The sequence below is a fragment of the Sciurus vulgaris genome, assembly GCF_902686455.1.
Source record: "Sciurus vulgaris genome assembly, chromosome: 12".
NCBI classification, from domain to species: Eukaryota; Metazoa; Chordata; class Mammalia; order Rodentia; family Sciuridae; genus Sciurus; species Sciurus vulgaris.
This window is the reverse complement of record NC_136473.1, coordinates 69,164,930-69,192,543: the sequence shown is the minus strand read 5'-3', so window position 1 is coordinate 69,192,543 and position 27,614 is coordinate 69,164,930. Positions and strand designations below refer to the sequence as shown.

Here is a 27,614-nt window from a genome sequence, read left to right as displayed (position 1 = left end):
TTTTTTTTGAGCCTATTCTTTCCTTATTTATTTACTTGGTGCTGGGGATTGAACCCAGCACCTTGGGTATGCTAAGTATGGCCCTGCATCCCCAGTCCCAGAGGAGTATATTCTTTTAATGAATGTAAACACATTGTATTGTCTTTCTTAAGTAAAGATGATTTGTTGTTCACCTTTCCATCATTGATGTTATGTCTTAAGTATTTTGCAGGAAACATTATTACTCGAACAAATCTGTTGGGCTATAGGTATCTGTTCAATTAGCAAGCCCTTCTTGGGTGGTGCCACGTAGCCACATGCCTGCCTGCATGTCTGTCTGGTTTATTCATAGTTCCTGTTGACTCACTACCTTTGAATGACACCATTGGGGAAGTGTGGGGGACTCCACTGGAAGGAGGCCATCCTTGAGGTCAGTGTCTGGACCTGGGGAGAGGACAGTCCTGAGGGTGGAGCAGGATGAGTCCTCAGCTCAGCTGTTGGCCCTTTACTGCAACAGTTGAAGCAGGTGCAGGCCTCTACCCCAATGGAGTACGTGGTGAAGGGCTGCAGGTCACGAAGAGTCTGCTGGGTGGCCAGGCCTTCAGACAGCTAGGAGGAAAAAAGACCAGTTGCAGTGGTGTCACAGTCAGAGGGAGTTGATAAATGTTTATCAGTATCCCACCTCCTATGAACGGAGCCCCATGCTAGGTAGGCTTGCAGATGCAACATGGTGTTCAGCATAGTCTCCACCCCTTGGAATCACCTTGGAGAGGCACAATGTGAGTGTTTAACAATATAACAAAATAGAAGTTAGAGGCAACAGGATGGAAATTGCAAGACACACATTTTCCATAATATCTTTGGCAGAGAATACACAAAAAGTTGATCAAATTTTGTGACCTTCAGAATGATGCTTTTTCAAAAAATATACTCCGCATTTAAACTACATTTTTAGTCGTCAACTTCCATATTCTGCCATGATAGCTTGCGTGAAATTTCCAGGTCAAAAATGTCCTCATACTGGGTACAGTGGTGCACACCTGTAATCGCACGGTCTTGGAAGGCTGAGGCAGGAGGATTGCAAGCTCAAAACTAGCCTCAGAGATTTAGCGAGGCTCTTAGTGGGAACCTGTCTCAAAATAAAAATGAATAAATAAAAAGGACTGGGAATGTGGCTCAGTGGCTAAGCAGCCCTGGATTTTATCTTCAGTATCAAAACAAACAAACAAACAAAAAAAAAAAACAACCCTCAGATCTATGTTAGCATTAGGTGCAGATATTTCAGAGCTTGAAAGTTCATTTCTTCCTCACACTGATGGTTTTTATAAAATATCATAGTCTTCTCTCAATCATCTTTGTAGAATTATAAACTTTTCAGTTTATTTGGAGCAAACTTTTCACCTCATTATGGTTTAATTAAGTACTCTTTGGAAAAGAAGACTTTAGAAATTGGAAATTAATTTTCACATTGACATAAGTAAGATAATTAAGATGAGCTATGTTATTTTAAAAATTGCATACCATGCACTCCAAATATAAATTGTTTTAGTTTATTAATATTATCATTTTATAAGCATGGATAATCAAGGGTTGATTGTATTTACATCATCTATATTTATTGAATACGAAACCCTGTAGAAAATATGCTAATATTACTTTAACATTCAATATGAGCCTTCATTGTATGTGAGTTATCTTTTGAAATCGTGTTTCAATACCTGGCACTCAGGCCTCAGAGGATTTCTCCACGCTTGCCCGAATTGTTCCCTCAATTGGTCTAAATAATTTATAATGTAATACTGGGATCTGCACAATCTGTATATGAGGTTTATGTGAACAAAGTATGGTATTCTCCACTTATTCATGAGACACAGGGAAGCACAGGCTGCACCACAGAGACAAGACACTTCCCCCACTGGCCCTTGGTCTCTTCATTTAAATAATGCAGGAAGTGGCCTAGTTGATTCTTAGCATCCCTTCCAGCAAGCAGCTTGGCTAATAATACACAATGTGAAAGACAATTTCTTTGAACATTCCGGCCTGCCTCCTGATGTACCCCAATGTGCTAATAAACAATGGCGCCAGAGCTGCACTGAGTGGATCTGCTCTCTCTTCCAAAAGCCTAGAACTTACTAGAACTTTCTCGAAATCACCAAAACAAAGACTGAACTTTCCTTGTGCTATTAGAGATTGGCGTGTGTGTGTGTCAAAATGGGGATCTCCAAAAAGATGTTTTTGCTCTATTGTTTCTTTGTTTCGTTAACATTTATGCCCCCAACCATTACCATTTATTGACCTCTTGATATGTGCTCTCCCTTTGTTGAGTGCTTGACTTATGCTGTTCTAATTAAATTAAATTGATTTAATTTGTTTATCTCCGAAGTCTTAGGTTTCTTACATTTACAGTCTTTAAAACCACTATTGTTGTATCTCTCCCTGACAGTTTGTATATTTTCTATGTGTTTCCTAAAGGCTCATTTTTTTCTTGTCTAAAGGATCTTTGTGCACTCGGTTCACCCAAGGACAGTGGGGAGCAGAAGGGTAAGAAAGAAGGAGGGAAGGGAAGAAAAAGCAAGGGTACCATGGATAATGATTTTTAAAATAAACCAATTCTGGGTTTGATCCCAGAGAACGCAGTGCTCACCACGGTGTGGGCCCCGCTGGTGTTGGAGAACAGCCTGTAGAGACTGACATTCCCGTTGGGCTTCCCAGGGACACTGATATTGACCACTGCTTGGGTAGAAGAGACCGCATGGAACATGGGGGCTCTGAGACCTTCTGGGGGTGCAGGCCCAGTTCTACATCGTGTCCAGCTACTGGGGGCTTTTCCTGCTGAATTCACTGCCCAGACCTACAAGAGAAATCAATAAGACCAGTGAAAAGCAAGCTACCCTCAGGCTGGGGGGAGGGCGGGGGAATCAACCAAAGGCAACTAAAGACAACAAAATAAGATGAACTTTGATTTTGGAACTTCTCAAACACAAAGGACTGTGAACACAAAGGGGGGCCACTGAGGATGTCAGAATGTAGTAGGTGGATGTTAGCCTAATGAAAAGCAGCTCCTCTCTTGTGCAAGCAAGTGGAGAGATTTTGTCAGCTTCTGCAAACTGGACGAATCTGCAGACTACATAAAACTCAGCAATTCTTAAACACTGTCCCCACCAAATCTGCATGAAAATTAAATTTTCTTTCATCAAGGAGGAAATAAACATATGGAAAGATGTATAATCTTATTTATCAAGAACCATTTGTATAATTAAACACGAATATCCTAAAAGGTTGCCTTAGGTCGTCATTTGCATGAGTAAGTAATTTGTAGAATGTCAGGTACAATAGACAGAGTAGATGGATGTGTGAGTGTATAGGGTTAAATTAAGCCCAATAATAGCCAACTACACAGTGATCAATCAGAATGATAGATCTAAATGGCAATACAAGAAGACTGTCTGTGTGTTTAGGAGTAGAAGTATTCCTTAGTAAGCTTTCATGGGTAAGTCTCACTTCAGGAAATTTTTTTTCCTCACTAAGTGTCTTCTACTCTCTCTCACTCTCTCTGTCTTTTTTAAAATTTACCCTGAGCATTTAGAGACAAGTCCATAAAATGTACTTGATTTCAGGGTGCAACATTCCAGGTATGCAGTCTTAAAAAGAAATGCAGAATGTTCAAAATGTAAGATATTTAGGAAAAAACTGTTAGTACTTTGAAGTCAGAGTTTAGCTTTGTTTTTGTTAGGTTTGCTTTTACATCAATAATATCTTCAAGAGAAGAAACATTAGACAGATTTTTAGTAGTTAGACCAACTCCTATCAGTGTTTCCATACCTCTTTTGGAGGATTTCTTTGTAAAAGCAAAGAGGTTGAATTGCTGTCAAATGCAAATCTTCAGCCCCTTGCTGATAGGATTGCCAGCAGCCCCATTTTTAAAAGAGACAACTAACCTACTTACATAGTCAACCCTGCTCTTTTAAGAGCTTGGTTACCTCTCATTTGCATAATAATCACTCACATTTGTATAAACTCTACATTTTACAAAGCACTTTAACATCTGTTAGTTTACTTAGTCTTCACAAGGGCAAACTTATAAGGTGAGTGAAGAAATGTATGAAGAGCCCCCTTTTGCAGGTGGGAAAACAGAGGCTCAGAAAATTCCATCATCTTGCTCAGTGTGACAGAAGTTGTAAGAGCTGAAGCTAGAATTCTGCTGTCCAGGACTCTTTCCAATAAACTGCTTTTGATTCTGTATGTCATCTATATGCATAAATAAAACACTCAGGATCACAAAAATTAAATGACTTGTCCATAGATGAATACCTGCAGTTCTGGATTAGGTAAGGTCTCTTAGCTTCCAAGGATGGATAGACAAGGTAAATTGTGGGGTGGGGGTGGGGATTAACTCTGATGGGCATAGGAAAGAAAGGAGCAGGAGGCTGTTAGCAATGGAAAAAAAGCTGGGCTTCCAGAAAACTGGAGTCCTGGTCAAAATACATCTGAGGTTGCTCTTGTCCCTTCTGAAATAGCCATAGTCTTACAATAGGGAGAGGAGGTAAAGAAGAGATGGAATTTTAGGACTGATGAGGAAGGGTCCCTGGCTTTTCAATCTGCTCCAGATCAACCTCTTTCACTGGAAATACCTTTTCAGGGGGTGGGATGGAGACAAGATTTGGAAAAAGGGTACAAAATAAAGTACCAATGTTGCCATCAATTTTTTTGCTGAGAGCAGAACTTTGGTTGATGACTTAAAGGCATGTAGAATTTTATTCAGGGTCACTATAGATAGAGAAGAAAATGAGGAGAAAAGGACAAGTAGGTAAAATAACAGACCAATCCGGCAAGTTGCCAATTAATTACTGAGCACCAATAGGAGACAGCAGTAGTGTTGTTGAAAGAAAATGAGATGAAATAAGTAGAAGTCATAGAAAGGGCTCACTCAGCAGAGTTCTAGCCCAGTGTATGAACACTCACTTTTCTTTCATTTTTGATGTAGGTATAGAATCATAAATACTGTTAAGGCTTTAGAATGCAGATGTTGGAGCTAATACTAAACCTCATGCCCGTTTGTGTCACACAGGCTTTTATCAGATGGAATCCTAGTTTTTAAAATGTAATTTAATCCTACGTATTTTAAAACACTTGGGTCTCAGTATTAGAGGGTTCTTTTTTCTTCTTTCTTTTCTGTATTTCTTTAGAAATGTTTCTTCCTAAAAACAGGCAGTACAAAATTCCCTATTACTAAGTGGGAATGCGTCTAGTCCTTTGTCTTTGACAGGAGACCTTCATAACACATTGCTCTTTTTCCTAGACTTTCTTTTTAGTATTCAATCAATTTGAGATCAAAATAGCATTCATATAAATCAACATGCTTATGCAAAGCAGGATCAGCCTATTTACATGAGCTACTGAGAAAATGAAACAGTAACAATGAAGAGAAGGCTGACTGAGATAATGAAGCTTTGTGGATTTCACAAAACTTGTACCAAGGCAGTGTCTTTGTGATAGGAAACAGCAGAAAAAGAGGAAAAATGAATCTGTCAATGATAAGCTTTACTCTGTCTCTCTGTCTTTGTCTTTCCCTCTGTTAGGGTAAAAATGTTGGCAATACCAGAAGTTACCATGGAATTTCATCTATGTCCAACTAAATAGAAGGTAAAGAAACTGAAGCGTACGTAGTTCAGGAACAAAAAATACTAAAAGGACATGCATATAATTTCTGCTGAGAAGCAGTGTACCAAGGTTTGGAGACATCTTTATGGGGTGGAGAAAGAAGCAGCAGAGATCTTATGTGGGAAGTTTTGGGTACTATGTTCTGATCTCTTGGTTTGGTTTTGTTTTGCTTTTTTGTGGTGCTGGAGATTGAACCTAGCACCTCATGCATACTAGGCAGGTGCTCTATGACTGGGCTACATCCCCAGCCCCCTGATCTTTTAGTTTTAACAAACCAATATAAAAATCAGAAATCAAATGTCTCATGAACAGATGAAAAGTTGGCTACTGTATCTCTGTCTTCTTTGTCTGTCTGTTGGGGCTCAAAACACCATCCGCTGATCTATGGTGCCCTGGTGAGTTGAGTACTTTGGAGTAAGGGACGTTGGAAGGTCTCAAAGCAAGATCTTTGTGATCTTCTCCCATCTTTTCATCTCCCACCACTCATTCTTCCCTGAACTGAGCTACAGAAACCAGAATTCCTTTCTCCCAAGTGGTTTATACAAACTAGAACTCTTCTCCTCGACCCAACCTCCCTGCAAACAAACTGTAAAACCTAGAAAGGTCACTCTGTCTCTCCTTCTCCTTTGAAGATCCTCATTCCAGAGGGTCCTTTCCTATTCCTAGGAGAAAGGAAAGCTACAAGAAGAATCTGAAGGACGGGTCTTGCTGTGTTTCTCTATGCAGTGTATTAGCATTAGATGAGACATTTTTATTTGTTTGATCTGGTGCAAGGGATGGACCCCAGGGCCTCACACATGCCAGCAAGCACTCTACCACTGAGCCCTGAGCCACATCCCCAGTCTCTAGATGATACCCTTTTGTCTAATTACATTTCCATGGGCCTGCCCATTCTTCACTGAACCTAAGCATAAACAGCTTTTCCTTGATCTTTCATTCTTCATATCTGAAGGCTCCTGCGTCACGTAAAACTTTGATTATATCTGTTATGCTTTTCTCTTGCAAATCTGTCTTTTGTTACAGGAGTGTGGGCTGTGACCCTTTTGATGGGTGAGCAAAGGTGTCACACCTCTTATTCCTATCTACCCATCCCTCCATCGGTCACCTATCTACCTACGTATCTTTTACCTGACAATCAGTCCAGCCAGTTTGTTTTCTGAGATTTCCTCACATGATCCTTGGGTCCATTAACGCAGTGCGTGGACTAGTCATAGGAAGGGTCATAACTGAGAAAGAAGAAGAAGGCTTATGGATTCTATGGCCAGGAGGACAAAAAGTAAGATACTCTTCATGTTTGATTAGTTCACAGTATCTTTACACTTGCAGCATCCACACTGAACATTCTTTCATAACCAACAAACTGAAGATGATTAAAGTTTCCACCAAAAAGCTGATCATTCAGTTTTGGTGAACATATTACATGTGTACATGTGACTATGTACAGCTATGACTGTAAAAACCAGGAACTTCCCAGCAAAAAGCTGTTAGAAAGGAGAGCAAATTAGGACTGACCATATTGGACCTTTTTTTTTACATTATTATTTTCCCCTAGGTTACTGTTGTAAGCTTGAAAAGAGTTATCATGTAAGATATTATAGAAAATACAGATGAGCCACTTTTAATAAATGTAAAATAACTAAAATTATTTATACAGATTCTATAATTTGACCAGCAGTATGGTAGATTAATGTCAGTTTATAATTGTTTGTAATGTGTTTTTTTTTTTTTTTTTAGTTGTAGATGGACATCATGCCTTTATTTTATTTATTTGTATTATGTGGCACTAGGGATTGAACCCAATATCTCACATGTGCAAGGCATGCGCTCTGCCACTGAGCTACAGCCCCAACCCCTGCATTGTATTTTTTTAATCTAATGACTAGTACCATCTTTATGCTTGTTGTTCATTAAAAAATAAAACTGGTCTCTTATTTACTTTCCCTGCAAAGGACTCATTACTGTATTCTGCCCTAAATAATTTTTTAATCACATACAGTGTCATCATCTGCCACTAAGTTGCCATAATCACACTATCTTGCAAACAATACATTTATTTACTTATCTCCCCTTGAAAAACTACATCTTAGAAATCTTCTTGGACAAGAGTCTTTGTCAAAATATGTTGCTTGGCCAGGATCACCAAGATCATTTGAATCCCTGTATCAGAATTTCTGGTGAGAGGACCATCGAACTTACTTCCACATGATTCTTGTGCCCAACATCGTCCGAGAAACACAATAGGCTGTTCTCTGGAGAGGCACAGAAGCTGATGCACTTTCGATCTCTACTCATGTTATGCGTATTTAGAGAAGTCCTTTTTGTTGACTTTGGCACTATCTTCAGCCATTCTAATAATGGTATGAATGCACCTCTTTAAGTATGTTACAAATGCAGTAATCATCATGAAACTTACTACCATGGTTATCACAGTTCCAAACAGAACCAGAGGTCACTACCTTGGCAGAACTATCCTTTGTCTCCTTGTTATCACTTCTTGAAACCCTGATATTTCTGGAACTTGCAAGGTTATTCCTTGCTGCCCAGATGAATATCATTTTAAATGCTCCAAATTTCTCTCAGCCCAACATATTTTCTTCTAATTTTATTCCGGGAGGAAAGCAGAAATTTGTAAACAGAAGCAATTTGTATGCTTTTATTTTTATAAGTGGGAAAGAGAAGGGCCCACTACTGTGCATTAGAAGGAGATGAAGAGACAACAGGTTGGCCATTCTTCAGCACTACGTCTACACTTGACTATAAAAAAGTATTTGCTTTAATGTTTGCCTCAATGGTTCATGTCTTTCTAAAATTACCTTCCTTAGGATTGATACTTTCCAAGTATAGATGATCTTGGTAAAGAGTGAAACTGGTCATGTCAATTCAAAAGGGGTTCTTGGTATGTTTTTTCTTGATCCTAAGAAAAACCTCTTAGTTGAAAAAATACTTTATGATTCTTTTGACTGAGAAAATGCTATTAGTTAAAACCAAGGGAACATACATTGGTAATTATGATACTTTCCATACCAAAAACAAACAAACATACAAACAAACAAAAAACCAAAACCACAACAAAACCCAACAACCCTCTACCCTGTTGACTTCTAATGTAAGTGAGGTGGCGATCCTTGCAATTTGAAAGTTTGCTCTTTCTACAAACTAATTATAAGAGAATAGTTAACTTTCAGAGGATTGAGAAATGAAGGAATTGTTTAGCTCTCTGTAACTTCTGTGATATCCCATAACATGCTTCCTTGTGGAATAAGGACATGTTTTGATTAAAAAAAAGATTTTAACCATTCTGAGGACAACTTCATATCAAGCAGAATGAAGTACACAATCTCATTGTTTATAAAATCCAGAGAATGTGAATATATTTTCTTAAGAATTCACATCAGAAATAAAAATCCAACATGAATAGCCATGCCAGTAATTAATAAGTAGAGTAAACAGGTTGTATGTTAACAGGCAAACAATTAAATTATTTGTTTCTTAGGGGCATGTAATGAGATTGTTATCACATTCCCATGAGGGAGACAGATAGATATTAAAAAGGTCTTTCCAATACCTGTATTGGCTAAGGCCAAGAGCTAATTCAATAGATTCGATCAAAATCACGGCTTCTTTCACTGCTCTTGATTTATGACTTTGGCTGTAGTTAGTCATCACTCATTGCAGTTTGCTCTCCAGTGCTCATAAATTATGCCTCATAAATAAAAAGATACAATCAAGGAAATCATATCAATTCATCTACAACCTTGGGGTATATTTTCCCATGGCATTCATGCTAATGCCTTTTTAAAGGGTAGCTTGTCGTGGGTTTTGAATATGTTTGAATAGCAATTTGCCAAGTTGGGCTTTGCCAGAATTGTGGTTAGGGAGACTCATGGCTGAAAAGAAAAGGCAATAAATCTGAAATTACATGATTACAAGATTATTTTAGTTCATGAGTAGCCCTGCAGGCTCCAGCCATAAAGGAATAACTTGCTGAAAAGATCTATGTAGCTGTCTATTTCACTATCCACCTGTCTGATTTCCTTTTATCATCAAATAGACTTTTTTCAGCATCTCTGTTTGCATGGTACTTTGCAGGATATGTTACAGTCTCACTTTTACAGATATATAGTCTCTGTAAAACACTTTGGATCCAGGCTCCTTTCATCTGAAACACTTTGGATCAGGCAAGATGGAACATGATTTTAATTGAATTTGGGACCCAGGGGAAGAAAGGTACAGCAGGACATTGTCTTGCTTCCTACTGGCACTTTTGAAATTCAGAGACGTGAAACAACTAAAGAAATTACAAGACACTTCCCCTGCTGGAAATGGGTGTCTTCTCTTACAACTGCTTAGCATACTGCCTTGCTCATTGGAGTTGTTCCATAAATATGAAGATGACTCTTTTCTAAAATATAAGGAAGGAACAACAAGTGAGAAATACTGAAATTGATCTTGATTCGTTTTTAATAATAACAAAAATGTGAAATTTATTACATGCTACTCTCTATTGCTTACATATGCTTTCCCTGAAAGGAAATAGGAACTCAGTCCCATTCAACTCTCACAGGGGAAGTTAATTGCTTTCTACTTTTGTTAGTATATTATATATTTGAATCTATTTCATCCTCCCAACAAACTTATGGGGTTACCCTCACTTTACAAATGATGAAACTGAAGTGCAGAGAAGTTTATCCAACTTGGAAAGTGGTAGGGCCAGTCTTCCGATAGAGATATGGGATATAAAGGCCCATACTTGCCACCACTTTCTCTATAAAGCCCCGAGGAAGGCCTGGCATGCCTTTCCAGTGTGTGGATTGCTGCCTGGGCCTGTTGCAGAGCCCCGCAGGGACTGCTTCTGTGGAGGACAGCCCCAAAGTGAGATGGTGGAAATGACCATAAATGCAGTGGCATCCATTCCTGCTGTTCGTCTTGCTTTAAACAACACAGCATATTACACAGAGGCAAGTACTACTCACATACTTCCCACACTGTTCAAAACACATACAGATGTATCAGAATTCCATTATACTCACTAAAATGGTAATTATATCCTGATACAGCTTATACTTTATCCACAATAAGTTGTTAGAGTAAGCTAAGATCACAATCACTAGGTATGATTAACATCTCTAGGAATGAGTATAGTTAACTAGGTCAGACTACTCATCCTCCAGGAATTCAACAGATATTGAGAGAGCTGATCCTAGGTGCCAGACACTGGTCTATGAACTGGGCATGCGGCAGTGAACAAGACTGAAACAAACGCATGAATGGGGAGAGGCAAACAATAAGAAGCAGGAATGATACAGACTAGAAAGGAAAAGACACAGTGTGGGGTGACATAGGCAGGGTGGTAGAATAGAAATGTTTGGCTGGTCCAGGAGGTGGCAATCAAGCTGGGGTGCAATGAACAGGAGGTCACCATATGAAGACAGAGAGGAAAAACATTCTATGCAAAAGGAAGAGCTTGCGCAAAGGCCCTCAGGCCGGATTCTCAGCCCAGGGCTGGTATGGCTGGTCTTTGTGAGAAAGAATCAGAGGAAATGAGAGGAGAGAAGTGGACAGATGGGAAACCATGAAAGCACCTGTGGAACCAGAGAGGAGTGTGTGTTTCACAGGAAGCTAAGGGAGCGCTCCCTGTGGGTGAGTCACTGTTTGATTTACATTGAACAGGAACAGTGGGTATTGAACACTTTCTATGTATTTATGTATTAAATTTGAATTTAATATGCAACAATGTCCTAGCCTTTAAATTAAGGTTCACAGCAACCCTATTGAGATAAGTCTTTTCATTCCAGTTTTACAGATAAGAAAACTAAGGCTTTGTGAATTTAAATCACTTGATGAGTATCCAGAGCCAGCAAGTAATGCAGACAAAATGTACCCCTAAACTGTTGGGAAGTCTGCTTCTAAAGGGGGTGATATGAAGAGGCTATCATTTAGCAGAACCATCACTGAATGTAGGGCCAGAAAGTCTGAATCTGAGTTCCGACTCTGCCCTTTTTTCACTGAGGAATTTGCTAAATCATTTAGATTCCTGATTATTAAAAATAATAATACTAACAATACCTCCCTGGAAGGGCCATTCTGAGAGTCACGTGCAATAATGTTTTTATAAATTTATGAAGAATGGGGTAGAAGACAAACATTTATAGTTTTCCAAGATGGGTGTGATGGTGCAAGCCTGTAATCCCAGCAGCTCGGGAGGCTGAGGCAGGAGGATCGAGAGTTCAAAGTCGTCTCCGCAAAAGGGAGGCCATAAGCAATTTAGTGAGACCCTGTCTCTAAATAAAATACAAAACAGGGCTGGAGATGTGGCTCAGTGGTCGAGTGCCCCTGAGTTCAACCCCTTGTATCCCCCCAAAATAAAATTTAAAAAATGGTTTGCCAAGATTTCAAAAGCAATTTTGAAGCAACTGTGCAGCGGAATTTAAAAACACAAGGTTTGGAAACTGAATCTCAAGGTTCAAATTTTATCCTTCTACTTCCCCACTCTTCATCCTTGGGCATCTTATCCATTTTCTCACTTCCTCAGATCTCTCATCTGTAAAACGATGTTAAAAACACTTATTTCAAACGGTTGTTATGAGAGTACTTAATTCACATAAAGTTCTTAGCTATTTCTTAGCACACAGAAAACACAAAATAAATAATACTGAGTTGACAGGTGGGAAGAGATAGTGGGACTAGTAAAAATTTAGTAATTCACTTCTGGGTCCCAGTTAGTTGTTATGGATCAATAAGAGATTTGCAAGCCTTACAGCATTCTGTGTTCGGCCCCCAGGTCTCTCTTTGCCTTTCTTCAGAGTTTTAAGGGATAGAATAAATAAAACCCTGCATTTTCAGAAATATTTCTCCTACATTAAAACTTATTCATTGGATGGCATTCTCTACTTTGCCTTATTACTAAAATTTCTCAAAAAGTACCCAAGTAAAAATTGGTGGGAAAATTGGATATCTACATGAAGAAAAATGAAACTATATCCCTATCTCTAACCCTGCACAAAAATCAACTCAAAATGGGTCAGAGACCTAAGTATAACAACAGAAACTTTGCAATTGGGAAATGCTTCAACATATAGGCACAAGCAAAGATTTCCTGAAGAGGACATCAATAAATGAGATGTCACATTTAAGAAACTTTTAAGCAGCAAAGAAAATAACAGAGTGAAGAGACACTCAACAGAAAGGGAGAAAAATCTTTGCTAGCTATTCTTAACAACAGAAGATTAATACCCTGAATATATAAAGAACTCAAAAACTCAATATTAAAAAAGTAGATAACCTAATCAAGAAACAGGCAAATGAACTGAACAGACACTTCTTATTTTAGTTAGTATTTTTGCTGCTGTTACTAAAAGATCTGACCAGAACAATTTTAGGGGAGGAGAATTTTGTTTGAGGGCTGACGGTTTCAGAGATCTCAACCCATAGACAGCAGGCTGCATTCCTCTAGACTCAAGGTGAGGCAGAACATCATGGCAGAAGAGTGTGGCAGAGGGAAGGGAAGCAGCTAACATGGTGATCAGAAAGCACAGAGAGACTCCATTGGCCAGACACAAATATATACCCAAAGCCACACCCTAATGCCCACCTCCTCCAGTCATACCCCATCACTTCAGTTACCACTCAGTTAATCCCTATCAGGGGATTTAACTCACTGATTAGGTTAAGTCTCTCACAACCCAATCATTTTTCCTGCGGCCGTTCTTGCATTGTTTCACACCTAAAACCTCATATCCAAACCATAACTCTTCTCAAGAGAAGTAAACACAAGAGTTAGGGTTAGGGAGGGGGGCAAGTATAGAGGAAGGTACTACTGTATAGAGGGTAAAGAGGGGTGGGAGGGGTGGGGGGAAGGGAAAAAAATAACAGAATGAATCAAACAACATTGCTCTATGTAAATTTATGATTACACAAATGGTATGCCTTTACGCCATGTACAAACAGAGAAACAACATGTATCCCATTTGTTTACAATAAAAAAAAAAAAAAAAAAAAAGAAAAAAAAAAAAAAAAAAAAAAAAAAAAAAAAAAAAAAAAAAAAAAAAGAGAAGTAAACACAAATGGTCAACTACATAAAAAATGTTCAGCATCTTTAGCCTTCAGGGAAACACAAATCAAAACGACACTGAAATTCTATCTCACTCCAGTTAAAATGGCAATCACCAAGAATATCAATAACAATAAATGTTGTTGAAGATGTGCGAAAAAGAAACTCTTATACATGGTTGCTGGGAATATAAATTAGTTCAGCCACTATGATAATCAGTATGGATGTTCCTCAGAAAGTTAAAAATAGAACTATCATAGGATCCAGCTATATCATTCCTTGGTATTTATCCACAAGAATTAAAGTCAGCATACTTTGGAGATGCATGCATACTTAGGTTGACTGCAGCACAATTCATAATAGCCAAGTAATGGAATCAGCCTAGGTGACCATCAAGAGGTGAATGGATAAAGAAAAAAAAAGATATATATATATGTATATATATATATATATACATATATATATACACACATACACGCACATGTATATATTTATACAAAATGTTATATATATATACATAATATTTTACACATATACGTATTTACATGTTATATATATGTGTACATATATATATATATATATATATATATATACAGCCATAAAGAAATTATGTCATTTGGAGGAAAATGGGTGAAACTGGAGACCAAAATAAATCAGACTTAGAAAACTGTGGTACGTGTGGGAGCTAGAGGGAGGAATAATAAAACAGGGAAAAGGGAAACCATTAGGGTAAAGGGAGGTGATCAAGGGAGAGAAGAAGGAAGGGTGTGGGGTGTTAAGGAGTGAAATTGATTAAACTGTGTTTTTGGGTTGTGTAAATATGCCAAAACGAAACCTACCATTCTGTGTAACTGATGCACCAATAGCAAACGAAAACATGAAAGCAATTCAACAGGTCCTTCAGTGAAAAGAATTTTATTTCTGGTTTCCATTACGGATATGCCTATAGCATCAAGGAGAGAATTGTTCAGTTTCCTAGATGCTTATAGGCATCTTAGTAATGATCAGATCCATCAACAGATAGATAAATCAATTAATGGGAATTCTCAACCATCTCTTAAAGATCTCATTTGGAGGCATCTGATTTACTTAAATGTGTTCGTGTTGTTTCCACCTGTAGATTTGATTGCTTCATTTAGACAAGGGCATTTATTTAGAATTTGATGGAAATATATCATTGGTTCAAGTGCTTAAGTGCAATCCACCTTAAGTCTTCAGATTTACTTAGTGGTTTATCAATAACAAGAGAGTGGCAAGCCAAAGCCTGTCAAAGTGATCATCTAGCCTTGGAAGGATTCTACTGAAGAACGCAATGTCACATGTGGGTGAGAAACAGCCGCCAGGCTGAGGTCTGGGGGATGTGCTGGCTTTTCTCCAGATCCATTCTCTGACCTTCTCTGGACTCTCTGACATTCCCTCTAACCCAGGAGGCTGACTTCCACAGACCCCTTCACCTGGATCATTTCTCCTCTGGCCTCTTTCCAGCTGGATTTGTTCCAAGGGAGGAGAGAGCTCAGGGTCTCCTACTCCCTCTCTTCTGCACCACAGTTCGACAAGGTTTCATTCCTTCTCAAAGCTTCTTCCTGGTCCCTTCAGACCTGGAAGGTGACAGTTTGGCTATGGCTAGTCCCTGGATAGTTAAACATCCCTTATTGAGTTTCTGATTCTGCCCACACCTCCATAATTGGTCTCCTTAAAATTCTCTTCAAACACCCTTTGGAGTGTGCCATCTGTTTCCTGTTGAGACCCTGATGGATATAAAGGAGAACATTTTGAACCTTTTCACAGGTACCAATAAGAGGGAGGCTTGAGAGAGGCATTTGATCATAAGAATGAAAATCTGGAAGAATGTTTCTCCTCTTTCTCTTCCTCCTTCTCCTCCTCCTCCTCCCCCTCCTTCTCCTTCTCCTCCCCTTTGTCCTCTCTGTTTTTCTGAGTGAGACTGAAAACATAGAGAAAGAGTGCCTCCTCATTTGTTTATGGAATGATTTTGGTTAGGTTAGGTTAGATATCCCCTCTGTTGCACCCATCTTAGTTAAATAAGAGTGGCTATGAGAATTTGGTGTGGAAATAATGCTGTCTCTGAAGATGAGAAAGCCTATTGTATGCTGGGCCTTAGATCTTTTAGACTTCTATGTTCAGAGCTATATTTGTACGGGAAACATTATTCATGGGCATGTTTCATTGTCTTATCAAATGAAGACTTTAGGTCCCTAAGGGGTTTTTTGCCTTCTCCTTCACTCTTAGCAACTAGGTACATACTCTGAACATGGTGGGTACTTACTAGTGACAGGTTACCAAATACTCCACTTACAGGACAAAGGAAAATAAGCAAAACATGTCTCATTCCTTCCTGGATGTCTTTACAGGACCTAAGTTTTAAGTGACTTTGGAAAGCTTTTGTTTTCATGGTCTCATCATGGAACCAGAACTCTTTGTGAAGAGCCTTATATTGGTTGGAATTACACATCATTTGCATTAGAATATTCCAGAGGGTTTCACATTTTATTTCCAGTCAATATCCAACACAGAGAAAGGAGGCTCAAATTACATTTGCATAGGGATGAGAACCCACCCATCTTTAGCTACAAAACTTGTCTCCAAGTACTGAAAAGCCGGACAACAATAGGAGCTTAAGAATGGAGTCCTAAGGGACGCCACAAGAGATAGGAGGAGAGGAGGAAGACCTGGAACTGCTTCTGAATGTGCTCACCTACAGGGCAGAGATCATGTCCCACAGGAACAGAGTTCCTGAGGGCAAAAAGTGCTTTGCCCCCTGGTCTAGTGGCAGATCCGAGTTTTCTGTGCATGGCAATGTCCTAGTGGCCTTCAGTCTAAACTGTAAGCTCACACCCCAAAGTTTTAGAACAGATGCACGCCTGAGTCACACAATATCAATAAATCATTTAAAACCTTGATCTGTGGGAAGTGGGGGTGGAGGGAGCTCAGTACTTGTGGGAGAAACTAACCAAACAAAAGCCTCCATGCTGGTCAGAAATACGTTAGTGAGATTAATACCTAATTAAATGCAAGTCCAAAACCAAACAGAAAACAAGCTCAATAAGTTGTCTCTAAATGTGATACAGAAAATGCTCAGGGAAGGGACAGGGTGAGGGTGACAGCCGTAGAAAACAGCACTAGGAAGTGAGTAGCTAGTCCCAGAAAAGTAAAAATCAGACTATGGGATTTGGGAGGAATTTTAGTCATGGCTATGTGGGCAATTTTTTTTTTTTTCTGAGAAGAGAGATGGCAAGGACAAGGAAGGTCGTCTGCCTACTGAAGGAGTGTCACAGCTTCAGAGCCAATTGTGCTCTTGATTAGAGATTTTTACATTCTAATATTTTATTAATGATTCATTTGTACAGACAAAAGAATTCTCTAAACTCGGCTCTTTTCCATCTTGAAGAATGGACTTCCTTCTTCTAGCTAATTGGGGGCTGGAGGGGAGGGAGGGGCGGGGCCTGGACCTACTGTGCCTGCCGCAAGTATCCTGCTAAACACACAAGATTTCTTAGTTCTCACAACACACCCGTGGTTGAATGAGAAAAGCGAGACTGCAAAATATTAAACACCTAATATCTTGCCCCAGTTGTGTGATCTTAACTTGTTTTTATTCATTTGAAGATCAGGACAGCTTTCAGCATCCAAGGAGAAAGAACATAGAGATTGCATATAATTCACAGTGCAGAGGATTTGTCAGTGGCACTGGTGTGTGCAGGGTACGGGGCCAGTTCTTGTTTTTTGCTGAAAGCATTTCCGCCACGTCCCATTTAGCCCTGACTGCAGAAATAGTCGTAGAAGCAGCCTGCCCAGTCATAGAACTTCATTCTCTCAGGTCACAGGAAAGCTCATGTGCAGTAGGGCAAGTCAGAGTCCTGCTCTTGGTGGATTTTCCAACATTGGGAAAAAGAAGTCCTCCTTCTAAGGTAAGGAGGAAGGGTAATGACAATAATGATTATTGTTGTACTAGTTGAGTAGTTTCTATGTATAAGCTACTGTCCCAAACATGTTCACATATGAACTCATTTAACCCCAATGCCTATGAGTTCAGGGCTATTCTTTCCCATATTGCAAAGATAAGGAAACTGAGGTGTAGAGAAGATCTAAATCTGGGGGTGCCAATAGTGATTTCTCTAATCCCTGGAGAGAGTTTGTGCAGAAATGGAGACAAACAGAGACAAGATAAGAAGAGGGAAGGAGAAGAGAAGGACTGAATCCAATGACGTGGAGTCCTCCCTCTGGGTCTTGAAGGTCTGGTGTTCAGAACTTTCTCTTGGTTTCAGGGAATCCCTTCAGTCCTCTTCTTACAAAGATGAGCAGAGATAATTCCCTTCTAAAGTAAAATAGTCACAATACCATGTGGATGGTGTGGATCTACTTACAGACATAAAAGCAGCTCATGTAGTAAACTAAATAAATTAGTTCTATTATAAATTTACATTCATATGATGTAATATAGTTATACTTTTAAAATAAATTTGTTAGTAAATAAATAAGCTGGGTTTCAGTAAGGGACACCACTACCGCTATTTCCATATGTCCATTTTGGTGATGGACAAACATGTAACCATTTCTTGTCTGAAGAGCTGACATCACAATCATTTGCATCACTGTACCAACACACTTAAGGTTAAATACTACTAGCAAATCTAATTGCTTTAGATAAGGATTTGTTGTCAGGTTTTACAAACTGTAGATTACAAAAACTAATCAAGAGAAGATCAAGTTTGATCAGAATTTCTAAAAACCCCCGCTTGGCCCATCAATTTAAGAACTGGAGGGAGCTTTTCTGTGTACACCACGGCTATGGACCGAATGGCTGAGACCCACAAATTTATGTGTTGAATACCAAATGTGAAGATATTTGGAGATAAGGCCTTTGGTCAGTAATTAGCTCATGGAGCCCTCATGAGTGGGATTAAAGTCCTTAAAAGAAGAGAAAGACACTAGAGGGAGCCCTTCCTCCTCCCTCCCCTCCTGCCTGCTTTGTGAAGCTACAATGAGAGGACCGCTATCTGCAAACCAGAAAGTGGCCCTCACCTGGCACAGGACCTACAGGTGTCCTGACCTTGGACTTCCCAGCCTCCAGAACTATAAATGGTAGTTGTTTAAGCCATCCAGCCTATGATATTCTAACAGCCTGAACTAAGACACAGGAATGACCAGAGAGATTAATTTGTTTAAGCATCTAGGACTAGAACTGCTGTCCCCACTTCTTTCCCTTCTAACTGATCACCTACAATTTTTTACCCTTTTGTGGGAGTTGGTATAGGGAAGGCCTCCATGGGATCTTCCTGTGGTCTTCTGTCAGCTGCCTTCGGCAGGGACAGTCAGGATCCCCCCTGTATCCCTTACAACCCTTCCTTTCAACCTTTTGTTTGTGAACAGTGCTAATCTGTTAGGAGACAGCAGGCTGCTGTCCTGTGTGGGCTCCTGCAACACTAGGCCCAAGATCAGAAGAGTGAGTCATAGGGTTGCCTCTAAGGCTGACCTGTGGCTCCTTAATCATCCAGTCATGAGGCAGCAGAAGACTTCAGAGTCCCTGAGTGTGTGGGGGTGCTAATCGCAAAAATCTGTCTAAGTGGGGAAGTTTCAGAAAAACTAATTAAGTCAGTGACAGCATGATTCAGTGAAAGGGGGAGCCCTGGCAGGCCCCAGCAACTCCGTGGTGAGTCATTGCCTTAAGCGAGAGTATGAATATGAATGCACAATTACTGAGAGCTACTCATTAGCCTCAGTTCACTCCCTGAAGGTAAAAATTGAAACTTGCCAAGCTGGGGTGCTGCTCAGTGGGAGAGCACTTGACGAGCATATGTGAGACTCTGGGTTCAATCCCCAGCAATGCAAAAACAAACAAACAAAAATCACAAGAAACTGAAATATGAAGTAAGACTCACATCCAGATCTCTCTTGAAGCCTGTGGGGAGACTACTGTCCTAATTTGCTTGCTGAATAATTAAGAACTTTCCCTCACAGAATTTGGAGGTTGTGACAGTTGGCTTTGCATCATTGTGACAAAAAGTTTGAGATGAACAAATCATTGCATTCTTCCTGTTTGTAAAACCAGCATTACATGACACCAAAGTCTGCTGCCAGCAGAAATTGCACCCAAACTCACTTAAAACACTGCTGCAGCCTCCTCTGAGTGCCTGGATGACTAAATATAGGGAAAGGAGTCCCAGAGAAATAATTCCCTAAGTGGCCCTGAGCAGGCAGGATACTCCAAACAGGCCACTCTGCACTTTCTTCTCAAAGCAACGTCTTTGAAATGAATTAACACTTGAGCCTTTCATGAATGGGTTCTTGCTAATTCCTGAGTTATTCTCAAGCCATTTTCCTTTTGTACCAATGCAAAAAGTACTTGACTTCTTTTTAATGGGCTGTTCTTTTTTTAGCATCTACATCCTGGTTGGCCACAACTTTAAAGTTCCCTTTCTGGCAAGTTTTTCAAATATTTCTGCTCTGTTTCTTGCTCCCAATTCTCACTGTAAACCTGACTAAAATCTGCCAGCAATATGCAGGCTACTGCCTGAATACTGTGCTGCCTTGAATTTTCCTCTACTAGATTAGTTAGTCTTTCATATTTAAATTCAGCCTCACACAGTCTCAGGGTTTGGAAAAAGTGTAGACAAGTTCTTTGCCAAATGTGATATGAATGGCCTCTAGTCCAGTTCCCATTAGTCCTCATTCCTATCTGAAACCTCATGAGCACAATCTTTACTGTCAACATTCCTACTGGCATTCTAGTCTTCTAAGATCACACTAGAATTATCCAGTATGCTGCATTTATCTCATTCCAAGCATTTTCTAGCTGGTTTTTCAAGCCTTTTCAAACTCCTTCTGTGAATCAGTTCAAGGTTTCTGAACTACAGGGTCAGACAGGTATAGTCACAGTAACCACCCCACTTATTGATACAAATTTTCTGTGTTAGTCAACTTTCTGCTACTGTGGCAAAGGATTTGAGATAAATAATTTTTAAAGAGGAAAGAACTGTTTTGGCTTAAAGTTTCTGAGTTTTCCAAAAGCCCATGGTTGGTTGGCTCCATTGCTTTTGGACCTATAGTGAGATACATCATCACAGCAGAGGACAAATGGGCAGAGAAAATAGGCTTACCTCATGGAAGCAAGGAAGAGAGAGAAAAGAAGGACCAGGGCACCAATATACCCTTTGCAGGCAAGCACCCACCAACCTCCTTCTTTCAACTAGGCCCCTCCTCTTTTAAAGAATCCACCCTAGGGACCAAGTCTTCAACACATGAACTTTTGGGGACACTTAAGATCCAAACCATAAGGAAGCTGTATATTATATATAGTAGTACAGCACAATTTTGAAAGGATTGAAGACATAATTGAGTAGTCTGTGGATAAAATCATATTTGATTTGTAAATATTCTATAGCACTGCTGAATAAACCTGTGGTCTTCATTTAAGGAAAATGTCTTTGCACTGGAAGGATTTCATTTACTATAGAAGCATCTCACTTATGTGTGAAAACACAGTGTTGTTTAAGAATTAGATCTTGGTAAATTACATTTGAAACAGAGAGAGTTTTCTAATAGGATGTGGCACTACATTGCTCTACAAAGTAACCCATGTGTCCTCATGAAATAAAGACACTTCCAAATTTTTTGACTCAAAATTCCAACTTTACAGGTTTTATGAAAGCTTATTCTTCAGAGTTTAGTCCTTCAGCATCTAGAAATTCTAGATATTGTGTTGAAATGACCCAACTTAGAAAAGTGCTCTGTTTTTAATGATGCTAATGCTTACCACAAAAAATCAGGCTTCTTGAGTTAGAAGCAAGACAGAATAAAACAATGGTGGCCACAACCAAAGAAAATCCAAGAGGGAAAGAAGTAAATTATTTGATTGAGACATAAACTTCCCAGATAATACATTCTGTCCTCTTCTTAGCTTCAAATAAGACAATAGGATTCTTCTTTAAGAAAGTTATAGGGCTGGAAATGTAACTCAGTGGTAGAGCACTTGCCTAATGTGTGTGAAGTCTTGGGTTCAATCCCAGCACTTATAATAAAGGCACTCACTTTGGCTTTTAGTACTCCTGTAATCCCAGTTATTTGGGAAGCTGAGACTGGAAGATGAGCTTGAATTCAGTCTAAGCAACATAGAAAAACCCTGTCTAAAAACAAAACTAAACAAAAAAACAGTAAAACTATGGATAGACCAAGATAAATAGAATGGTGATCATTATTGTCACAGCGAATTAAGTGTGCATAAGGAGCTGGCTTCACTTTTCCAGGTAATCCACATTACAACAATTTACAATAAGGATTCTCAACCCTGGCTGCACATTAGGACCACCTGGGGACCTTTTGAACTTCTGAGATGACTGAACTCATCCAGGAATAAGAACTCCAGAGGGGTGGGGCCTGGGTATCATGAGGAATATTGTCACAGTTCCCCATGTGATTCTGACATGCAGTCAGGGCCAGGAACCTAAAATTCAAGCTTAAATGGGGTACTGCTACTCTGGAGAAATATGTTTTTTAAAAAAAGTGTCATGGGCCACCTGAGCTGCTGAAGTTCCTTCATCCTTTCCTACTCTCAGGAATCTGCACTTTGAACAAGCTCTTTGGGTAATCCTTCTCTACTAGGAACCTACCTTGGGGTGTTGAAAATTGAGGTGCTACTGAAAAAAAGGTGGTGTGATATAACATGACTTTTTCAAATGAACCGTTACCTAGTTGGTTATGAGAATTTTTGTGAGGTGAGTGACATGTTAACCCTTGACCTCTATGGTCTTCTACAGTGAGTGGTTCCCCCTCTCTCTGTAACCGTCCATTTCTTCAGATATTTCCTGACTCTCCTGTCTGTCAGAACTTAACTACACTCTATTCTTTTCTGTCACAGAACAACTGCTGTGATGCATTAATTTAAACTAGAGAATGCTGCCTTTTTCTTCCCTGTAACTGAATCATAGCTGCTGCGACCAGCATGACAAAACTCTCCAGTCTGGCAAGGGGCAAAGGGGGATTGGAAAATAAAGATTCACAGACACAAATCTTGCAGATTAAAGCTGGGATCAGGTGGAGCCTGCTCTCTGATGGAGATGCAGGTCTAAAGAGTTATGCCAACAATCTTTATTTATATATGTCTCATTATCAGGTTAAAGACTATGCAACCATTAATCTTTGTATTCAGGAAAGTTACAGAAACTAGGACATCCTATGTAGTTTTTCATAGTTGCAATCCATAGTTGCGAAGTGCAATGTTAGGAGCTTTGTGTAGCTCTCAAGAAAGTCCATTGTTTAAAGTTACTGTAAGGCAGTCAGAACTGAAGAAATGGAACTAGTGAAACATTGTGGTTGTCTAGGATAAGAATTCCTTCTTTCCTGGGAGCTGTGTGCCTGAGATCAAGGTTAGAACTGATAGGACTCTTGCACAGAACCTCCTCATGCAGGTCACTGCCACAGCAGCTAGGTATCCTGTGCCCTGGCACAGAAACATTCCCAGGAACCAGACATGCCACAGCCATGAGGGCATCAGACAGTCCTGATCTCAGTAACTCCTCCCCCATCCTACATCACTGCTCTCAGCACTTGGCAGCTGCCTTTAACGACAACAAACAACAACAACGACACAAAACCAGAAGTGAATACAATGATGCAGTGCAGTGTAGGAAAGTGCCACTTCTGACACTCAGGGCACATCATGGGGATGTGACAGAGCAGCCGTCACCCCTCTGAAGGCTAGTCCCACACCTCTGGGAGTTTCTGAGCTCTCTTGTTTTAAGTCCCTACAAAGATACAAATTACCTTAACAACACAATCCTCTGCAGACGATTCAAATCACTGTAAGGTGTTAACTAAACAGATTGTGTCTAGGACAATGAAGGTGTTTCCTCAAATGCAACTTGCAGATGGAGGGACCCTCAAGTGGCTTTGAAAGCAATGCAAATTCATCTTACAGACAAAATACTCTTTTGTTAAGGGGAAAACAAATTCCTTTAGTATATAGCTTCCTCAATGACTTTCGTGGAATTACTCAGGGTCCATAAAAGTTCATCATTTACACAGGCTAGATAAATCTAATAATCTAGTTCATTTATTTCAGCATTTAATCTCTGCTTTTCAAAATATCATTTTTCACAAGAACTGGGTCTGATAGGCTCCAGCCCCACAACCCAGCTCTCTATCCTTATATTGTAACAACAGAGGATTAGTTAATAAATGCTCATTTGAAGATCAGTTCGTTCTGAAAACCAAATGAAATGCTTTCATTTGGGTGAGATGAGTATGGAGGAGATCTGTGATGCAGAGCTGATAAAAACAGTTACAAAAGAGAACACACAGCCTCAGAGTCTTAACTTGCCACCCCTCTGAAATGTGGGTCCCTTGATCATCCTTAGCTCCTGATAAGAAATTTACTACAGATAAGACACATGTTTGGAGTTTACCATTCCTTAGACAAGTGAGATGAGACTGCTACAGAAAATATGCCTGATAGATATCCCAGGGACATGACACCATGCCCAAGATGCTGTCATGACTGGTTTGCATTCAGCTGGGTCATGTAAATTTTGGGCCAAAGATTTCATGTCAATTCCATCTTTCTCACAAAGGTACATTTTTATTCATAAGGGAGAAGAGATAATTGAGAACTGAGGAATCTTTGATAACTTGACACTTTTCAGTAAAGATAACAAGAAAAGAACAAAGGGATGGCCACATAAGTCCTGACTGTTTCTAACAGTATTCTGTTTCCTACTGTGGCATCAATAGGTATTTTGTTCCTTCACAACATAAGCCACAATCCTTATCCTAATCCCTTGGAGCCTGACGTGTTTTAAAATAATTTTTTTAAAAAGATTTCAGAAAGGTAATAAGATGTATCTGCTGCATATTTTGCAATATGCCAGAATAATGTGGTTAGTCACCTTATAAAAAATATGATATTTCTGCAGTAAAACATAAATATTCACATGCAAGTGGAATAAATGAATACTTTAAATAGTCTCAAGTCTATTTAGATTGGGCTTTGCTGCCAAAGGAGTTATGCCTAACCAAAGAAACCAAAATTTTGTTTTTAAGAGATTTTTAGATTTGGAATTGCAAACAAGAAATTATGAATTTCTATCTGTGTATTTGTCCAAAAAATTAAAAAATCTATTTACATTTTTGATTCTTACTAACATCATTGGGTAATTTGTCTCATATACTACTAACCTAAAACATTTTTTTTCAAGCTTAAAAATGTTATATCTAATCCTACTCATCTATTTGCTCACCATATGTCTGTCCACTTGGTGATTTTATTATTTCTTGTTATGATAAGCTTTTTTCCCGGTACATATGCTAGGCAAGCACTTTACCCCTGAGCTGCATCCCTAGCCTTTTGATAAACATTTTGAGGTGCACTTTCCTGTTTTAGAATATTTTTTTTGGTATTGCACCTGCCACACAGTGCTTGCACCAATCAGCAAGCTTCCTTTGACTGTAAGAGGATATGATTCTCACTTAAGCAGAAGAGTATGTACTGGGAGCATACAGAATTCAAAGAACACTTGAAGAGTCATGCTAGGAAGGTAACAGGGAAAAGGAAAACTTCTAAATTGAGGTGAGGGGTACTTTATCAGGATTTCTCATCCCCTTCTTTTAAAATTCTGAGTGACGTTGCTCAATATCAATCCCAAGCTGAGTCTGAAGGGCTGAGTGTGGCTCCTATGCCCACCAACATGGCAAGGAGACTGTATGACATGCTGGTAGGGTCTCCCAATAAGTCTAAACCAAAGGTAAGAGGAACCATTTTTCCCTTATAGCAAATGAGGTTGCTACTACAAGAAAAATGCACGTGCATGTTTTTATCTTTAATACTTGGCCTTTTAAAGATAGGCAAGGTCTTTTTTATGCCATCTTTATACAAAACTTGCTTCATCCCCATGTGCAAGTTAGTTATATCCCTTTAGACTTATCTTGACACTCCATCTTTTTTGAGCACAGTGGATAGAGATGTTCACAATTAGATTTTGTTTTATTAGAATTAATGAATTGGGCTGGGGAGATAGCTCAGTTGGTAGAGTGCTTGCCTTGCAAGTACAAGGCCCTGGGTTCAATCCCCAGCCCTGTAAAAAAGAAAAGAAAAGAAAAAAAAAAAAAAGGAATTAATGAATTATTTTCAAAGAGATCTTTTTCACAAGGAGCATCTTCTACCAAGGCAGCACTGACAGAGAGATGTTGAATGTTAGAAACCACTTCATTAATGAGAAATGCAAATACTTCACTTGAAATCGATGTAGAAAAAATAAGCATATATCACATGGATCAACTAAGGAAATGAAGAAGGCAAATGAATATGGTCTTTCCTCCCTCATTTACTGCTTAAAAAATTTAAAGAATATTATCACTATCCTTAAGATCACATTAAGTAGTTTTTCAAATTGCAGGCAATTTTTACAGGCAGACCCTGATGGGTACACACAATCTCAGTTTGAATGGTTGGTGAAACCCATTTCTTACCTGATATTCATACTCTGTGAAAGGCAATAGTTCAGAATCCATAAATGCATTTAAGCTTCCATTGTAGGTTAGGACTGGATTGGATTTTCCAGGCTGAGTTTCTATTTGTCTTCTGTACAATTCGTAGTATAAAACTTTTCCATTTGGCTGGAGTGGTCCTGTCCACAGAAGGGAAACAGTGGGCTGAAATCCCCCTGGAGCCATCTGTAGCTCTACATGTGGAGGAGGTTGCATTAGAGGTGCAATCTCAGGGGTCTGGATGGATGTCCAGTCACTTGATGCACATCCCAGGGTAGTACAGGCTTGAATTCGTACTTCGTACCTTCAGGACACAAGACAGTATTACAGATGACCAACAACAGTGTTCTCATAAGAAAGACAAATTTACATTTATTTTTAAATATAACTAACTCTTTTAAAGAAGAACATGAACATTTTATCTATTTTTTTTCTTTCTTTCTTTCTTTTCTTTTTTTTTTTTTTTTTTTTTTTTGGTACTGGGGATCGAACCCAGGGCCTTGTGCTTGCAGAGCAAGCACTCTACCAATTGAGCTATCTCCCCAGCCCTACATAAACATTTTAAATCCTTTTGGTTTTCCAAACTAAAGGAAGGATTCTCATCTGTTTGGATGGCACAATTCCTCCTCTAAAGAGAGCTGTATGGAATAAATAAACTGTCAAGATTCTTTCCAGCATGAAAATTCTGGTTCTCTGCAAAATTACTTAACATAGCAATGAAGAATGCAGCTTAGGGAATAGGGACCCATTTCAGCAGCTGGGGACTCCTCCTACTGCAGCCAGGACTGAGTGATTCCCTGGGAATGCTTCCAGGTCATGAAGGAACATCATGGTGTTAAGGTCTCAGTGGTAATAAATCCCCTCACCTGATACCTGACATCTTAAAACAGGCCCTCTTACACCACACAAGGACCTTTTGGGGCCAAAGTTAACCCAGTCACACACTAGATTATCCATCATGGAGACACCTTATCACCATCCAGTTAAACTCAACTAATCAATTATGTTTTGCCTCATAGCTGGTCTCGGCCACTTGGAAAGGTCTATTTACATAACAGGGATTTTTCCCTTCCAACAAAAGGGACTTTGGTTAGTGTTCAGTGCCTGTGGCTGCAAAGCAGCACTTTTTTCTCTGTTCCCCTGCCCCATTGATTTTATGACACTCCTAATTATCCCTCAACACTCAGCCACCTTTCTTTCTCCCGTTATTTCTTTTGGTTCTGCCTTGTCCTCTTCTATCTTTCCTCTTTGTTCCTCTAATCACTGACTGCTGTTTTCTTGCTTTCTGTTTCACATTTTGCCTTCTCAATTATACTTGAAGATTCCTTTGTGACTTCTTTCATTCCCCTTCTTCTCATCCCCTCTCTCTCCTTTCTTACCCACCCCCACTATGATGGAATGATCAGTTTATTGGTGAATAAATATGCAG

General features: G+C 39.4%; 1 protein-coding gene across 1 annotated transcript in view; it reads right to left on the bottom strand.

Annotated features, from left to right (window-relative positions):
• USH2A (usherin) overlaps positions 1-27,614 on the bottom strand; it is a 777,454-nt gene that overhangs the window by 23,634 nt on the left and 726,206 nt on the right. The window contains 3 exon segments of the mRNA XM_079107116.1: positions 350-588; positions 2,624-2,830; positions 26,168-26,489. Of these exon segments, the coding sequence (XP_078963242.1) occupies positions 350-588; positions 2,624-2,830; positions 26,168-26,489 (768 nt within the window).